We start from the raw sequence: 6,000 nt of genomic DNA, 5'->3' as shown, positions 1-6,000 counted from the left end.
ATATATATATATTGAAAATGTGAAATCAATATTTGGTTCAATGGACACTAATATCGTTTTAAAATCCGGTGTGCTTGATTTTGATTCGAAGAGCCCGTGCCATGGGATTCGAACCCCCGACCCGAGAGACTTATGTCAGAGACTGTACTAATAAGCCAGGTCTTTTGCACACACACAGACACACGCAGATATATATATATATATATATATACATACATACACACACATAGATACACACATACATGCATGCATGTATGTATATATGTATATATTTATGTAAAGAAACACATTTTTTTTTAACTTAAACATACATTCGGGCTAAGCACCAAAATTTTCAAATTAATTCTTTTTTTATATAAATTTATCTCAAATTATTTCATGACAATAAATTTTCGTATAGTACTAAGATGATAAACTATAAATCTCCAATGTCACAAGTGTTTCCGTACACAGCTAAGCAAAGCAATAGACACCAACCATTAAAATAGGGCATCCACAAAAGGCAGAAAAGAAAAAAAAATAACTAATAAGCTTTTATATTAGACGGTCTTTCTTACTCACCATATTGGCATCATTTAAATGTTAGGGTAAAACACTAGCAACCATCAAAGGTGGCCTTCAATTCAGATGTTGATTTTTTTAAATAAGAAAGAACCCAACAATTTTAAAGTTAATTTCACTTTAGCGATTAGAGGCTAAGTGCGATACTATTAAAAGATGAGTGAGTCAACATTTAAATTCATAAATATATTTATATATTTGCATACATTTTAGATTGAAATGAATTAATTAAAACATAAATTTTGACTTTTAAATAGTTTGTGGCAATGGAAATATACTTGGCCTACAAATGTTGCAATTGTTCCAGCGTGAAGGAAGATACTAGATAGGTAGGATGGACAGGTGGATGGCATACCGCAGTGGCTATTTTACTATAAGTACTTCGGAAAATAATGACCAAGGAGAGGGAGCATAAAGGGTCGCGTCGCAGTTCGTTCTCCCTCAGGCAGTCCGTTCTCTCGTTTGCTGGCGATTCTGATTCCGTCGCGGCGACCCCACCCGAATTTTTTCCTTAAATTACCGCCGATCTAGGGTTTCGAATCAGATCCCTATTCTCTAGATTCCATCTGATTCGAGTTGGTCTTTCCCGTGTGTTTGGGGAATCGAGGATGACGATTATGAATTCCGGGGACTTGTTGTCCCTCGAGAGCTGTTTGCCGTGCACTCCCGAGGAGGAGAGGGAGACGATTATGGAGCTGACGAGGGAGGCAGAAGCTAATCTGAAGGAAGGGGATTCGGCCTACGTCATCTCTGCTAGGTGATCTTTTCCGCAGCTTGTATTCAAGTTATATGAGTCGTAGTTGGTTGATAATGTATTTTTTTGTTGCCTCTGGGGAATAGTTCTTCATGCACCGTGTTCTTGTGTGCTATAGCTGGAATTTGTTGTTTGATGGGTGCCTTGTAATAGAGGGGGGGATTTGGTAGATTTGGTAGCGTTCCACGTTAGGGAGCCTTTGTGTGCAGGCGTTTTAATATTCTGGAGCGTAAGCCTGTAATTTAATTGCCCGTATTCTTTATCAAATAGTTGCGCTGCATCGGATTACTACTTGCTGTAGATCTCTCTATCTGATTGAATACAGTACCATATAATTATGTTCTAGGGAATAGTTCTTCAAGCACCATGTTATTGTGTGTTATAGCTGGAATTTGTTGTTTGTTGGATGAGTTATAATAGTGGGGGGCATTTGGTAGCGTTCCATTTTAGGGAGCCTTTGTGTGCAAGCGTTTTAAATTGGGGTTTCTTGAATCTTTTGGAGCATAGGCCTGCAATTTGATTGCCCATATTCTATATCAAATAGCTGCGCTACATCTGATTACTACAGGTGGTGGATTTATCTATGTGATTGGATAGAGTACCATAAAATCATGTTACTAGGGCAGAGGGTAGAGAAATGAACGAAAGAAGTTTAAAACGGCTGGACAACGCCTGCTTATTTGCAGAAGATAATTAAATGATCAGCAAACCTTGGACCATCTCTATTCTTGTAAATATATTGTAAGCTCATCAATTTCTTTAATAGGAAAGATACCATTCTATATTAGTTTTATTGAAATTCATCGAACGAAGGGGTTGGTCTCTAATCCCACTGGTTTCCGTGAGAGCGAGAATACTGCTGAAAGTACATTTCATCTTCCACCTGTGATTTTAAGGCTTAAATTGTGTTCAAAGTCTTGTCTTCTGAGTGGATGACCGCTTCAGCTTTTCTTCTGGTGACTTATCGTCTAAGTCACATATTTAACATTGTGCTGAATTCTCTTGGCTACGGTCAGGCACATAGGTATCAAATGTTAATTTCCTTGAGCAAATTTCAGGCTTGATGATAAGATTAAAATGAGATATTTCCAGAATATATTTTGTTGAGTACAAGGAATAATTAGAACATGATACATTGCATTACTTCCATCATGGACTATTAGTAGAAATTTATAAGCTTACAACTGTTACACTGCTAATTTCTCAAAGACGAGCCTTTAATTGCAAGGTATGTGCGAAGTGAGCTGTTAGGGAAGTCTTAAAGGAATATTTGCTTCTGCGCAATCAATTTCCTTGTAACAGTAGAGGTGCCAATTTGATGTTCTCATCAAACCTATCTTCAACTAATGTACTCGGGGCAATTATTTGATGTTGCTTACGGGCAACATAAAACAGCAATCTAAAGCTAAACATAAAGGTTCTCATAAAATTGCCAGTCTAATTTTTTGTTTCATAAATTTGAATGTTTATGTCTTTATGGTATTTTCTTATATTGTGTGATAATCCTAATAGGTATTATACAGCCAACCAAGGTGATGGTGCTTGGTACCACTGAGAATTTTTCATTTCGACCATCCAAACTTTGATTCCTGAAGTTATACTTTCATTTGCATCTCTTTTATTTTGTATAATGTATCTAAAGTGCTTTAATAGTATCATACTGGTTTTCACTAAGGTATGCGCTTTATTTGGTTAGTTTTATTTCTTTTTTGTTTAAATAAAGTTTCTATCAATACCATAGACAAGTCCCACCAAACTTAGTAAAGTAATTAAAAAAAGGCTATTAAAAGTATCTCAGTAAAACTTTTCTATTTTTTAATACAAATTTATGATTGAGATTTTGCCCACGCAATTAAATCACTTAATAAGGTTAGTTTAAATGTTATATTATTTTTATGTTCTTTTGTATCTGAGATTTGCTGTATTGAGAATTTTTTTGGGTAGAGGATTTTTTATAGCTAATTACATTATTCATTTCCCTTACTCATTAGCAGATCAGGAATATGTTAAATCCCGTAAAATGATTTTTGAAGAATATGCTTAGCATCTTAGACAACATTGAATATATACAAAGAAAAATTAAGGATTCATAGCTGACCCATATAGTTTGGGATTAGACTGATGATGATGAAATTCTGTTATTATTTTTTATTTTGTGGTTTGACTTGGTGTTTGGCTTTGATGGCTTTTTCCTTTTAAACTTATTTTTCAATTTTTATGTATATTTCAGCTCCATTTCTATTGTCAAACATGTATTGTGACCTTGAGAAGAGGTGCTTGTATTGTTTTTTTTTTTTAGAAAGTTTGTAATGAGGACTTCAGTCCTTGGGTAATGGTTTTCAGAGTCATGGGTTGCTTGGTTGTTTGCTTTATGCTGCGAACTTATCCATTCATTTCTCATTATATTTCCAAAATAGTCTCTAAACTATTTGCATGTGGCCAATTTAGTCTCCATACACAAATTGTGTTCTCTGTGAATTCATTTATACAAAAGAAACGAGAAAATAATGTTGACTTAGATGGTTCTATACCTTGGTAGTAAGCCTTACCATTCTTTTGCAGATGGTGGAAGGACTGGCAAACATATGTCGGTTTTGACGAGACTGAACTTCCTCATCGTTGCAATCATTCAAACAATGTTGCTCTGAAAAATCCTCGCAGGCCTGGACAGTTAAACAACAAAGAGCTCATTTCTGATGGATCAAATGAAGGAAGTGATAGACCGATGCTTCACATGGATTTGCAGGAAGGAATGGATTACCATTTGGTTGACCAAAGAGTTTGGAAAAAGCTACTAGAATGGTATGTGATTCTCATTCTTGTATCTTTTGGGCATTCTATATGCTATGTTTGTCAGTTTTTATCTTTTTTCTCTTGTTTCCATGAGCATCAATCATGTGATTTATTTTTCTTCCAACCGGTCCTTACCCTGGATGTTGATTATTTTTATTCAGCAATTTTATCTAGATTCTATATATTAAAATTCAAATGAATTTATGACCCTGCATCATTTTATCTACTTAAAATTTGAGAGGTAGTAGTGTTTATGGAAGTTGGAAAAAACAGCTTAATGCAAATCAAGTCTTGACGAACAGGAGAAGCTATTATATCTCAAACATAACTGCTTCATCGATTGGCAACTGTTTAATGTAAAATATATTGAAATTTAAAGTATAATAATATTTAGGAAATGAACATGGTTGATATAACGCAGAGCAGTTTGACATGTTAAACTACTTAAGACATATGCCATGAACCTCGAGTAAACATATCATTATGATTAGAAGAAAACAGGAATCCGCCTTATGTGTAATATATTGACCTGTGCTAATGGAATTTCTGAACATTTTATTCATTATAAAAGTTAGATTTACGTGGAATGTTTCTTTTGCACTAAATTTCTTATTAATGATTAGCTAGCATTCCTTAATTGAAAGTTTACTATTTTATATCGTGATGAATGATTTCTTTTTTCTAAATAAACTTTTGATGCCGAGGACCAACGGACCTGAATCACGTCATTTGAGATAAAAAAGTATGCATATCAATATTTCTAATGATCTAGCTAGGTTTGTTAGTTATGTCTACCAACACATGTTGGTTGGCTTTTCTGCATATTGAGAGTGTTTGAGAGCACAGAAAAACCATATTGGAATAAATTTGTTCACCAAGCTTGTTCATATTCATTTGGAGTTATTGCTTTTGATGATGCTAAGACATTTTTATGTGTGTTAAATCTTCATTTTTATCTCTATCCCAATTTAAGATTGGATGATAACTATCTATTGTTTCTGTGACCAAATTCTTAGCTTGTTCTATCACTCCAACTTGATTTGAATAATTCCGTTGAATATTGAGCTTCTTTTTACAGGTACAAAGGTGGACCAGAGATACCTAGAAAAGTCATATCTGAAGGCATTAATTCCAGAAGTTTAAGGGTAGAAGTTTATCCTTTGGTGCTTAAGCTGATAGATGCAAGAGACAATTCTCAAAGAAGTATCATTATGAGTAGAAAGGTACTTCGATATTAAGTTCTATTTTTATATTCTTTCTAGATGCTAATTTTCCCGCATACAAGTTTGGTTGGAGTGGCTTAAAATGACCTGATTTGAGATTTGCATAGTTTGCTTGCGACAGAATGATCACGTCGCATGTTAAAACCATATCGTGCTGTGTGCTTTATCATGCAAAATAAAATTTTGTCGGATTGTTTATATGCTCAGATTCTTTTAGATATAGTGATTTCTAATATCATTTAGATTATAAAGCTTAGGATTTTTGTCATTTTTAGATTCGTCTGTATAATCTGTTTCTCCTTAGTGCATGATAGCTTTTTGTGTAATAGAAAATTTGGTATTTATCACTTCATTCATTATTGAACTTTTCCCGCACCTCTGGGTAGGATGATTGGACTATCATGTTGAAAGCAGACTATGCATACTTCTTGTAGCTGTCTTCTATACATGTTACAGATAAGCTAGTTTATTTATTTATTTTTATTTTAATATGAGTTTATGGTTATGATTAGTGAAACCAAAGACATAATGCTTTATAGTATAGTTTTTTCCTAGATTTTTTGGCTTTTTCTTATTCTCTTGTTATGAGAACTTGAGCTTTATAGGAAAAGCAGCTTGGGAGAAGATCCAAACTTGCAGTGCCATTATCCTCATCCCTCATTCTCCTAG

At 34.2% G+C, this 6,000-nt stretch overlaps 1 protein-coding gene across 1 annotated transcript in view; it reads left to right on the top strand.

Annotated features, from left to right (window-relative positions):
• Window positions 1–950: 950 nt before the first annotated feature.
• The window catches only part of LOC110021132 (ubiquitin carboxyl-terminal hydrolase 9-like), a 41,143-nt gene continuing 36,093 nt past the window's right edge, over window positions 951–6,000 (top strand). The window contains exons 1-3 of the mRNA XM_020719487.1: window positions 951–1,318; window positions 3,878–4,117; window positions 5,187–5,331. Of these exons, the coding sequence (XP_020575146.1) occupies window positions 1,170–1,318; window positions 3,878–4,117; window positions 5,187–5,331 (534 nt within the window). The 5' untranslated portion in view covers window positions 951–1,169. The remainder of the gene's footprint in view (window positions 1,319–3,877; window positions 4,118–5,186; window positions 5,332–6,000) is intronic.

This window comes from Phalaenopsis equestris, unplaced genomic scaffold (assembly GCF_001263595.1).
Source record: "Phalaenopsis equestris unplaced genomic scaffold, ASM126359v1 Scaffold000123, whole genome shotgun sequence".
NCBI lineage: Eukaryota > Viridiplantae > Streptophyta > Magnoliopsida > Asparagales > Orchidaceae > Phalaenopsis > Phalaenopsis equestris.
The sequence above is the reverse complement of the archived record's forward strand: the minus strand, read 5'-3'. Positions and strand labels throughout refer to the sequence as shown.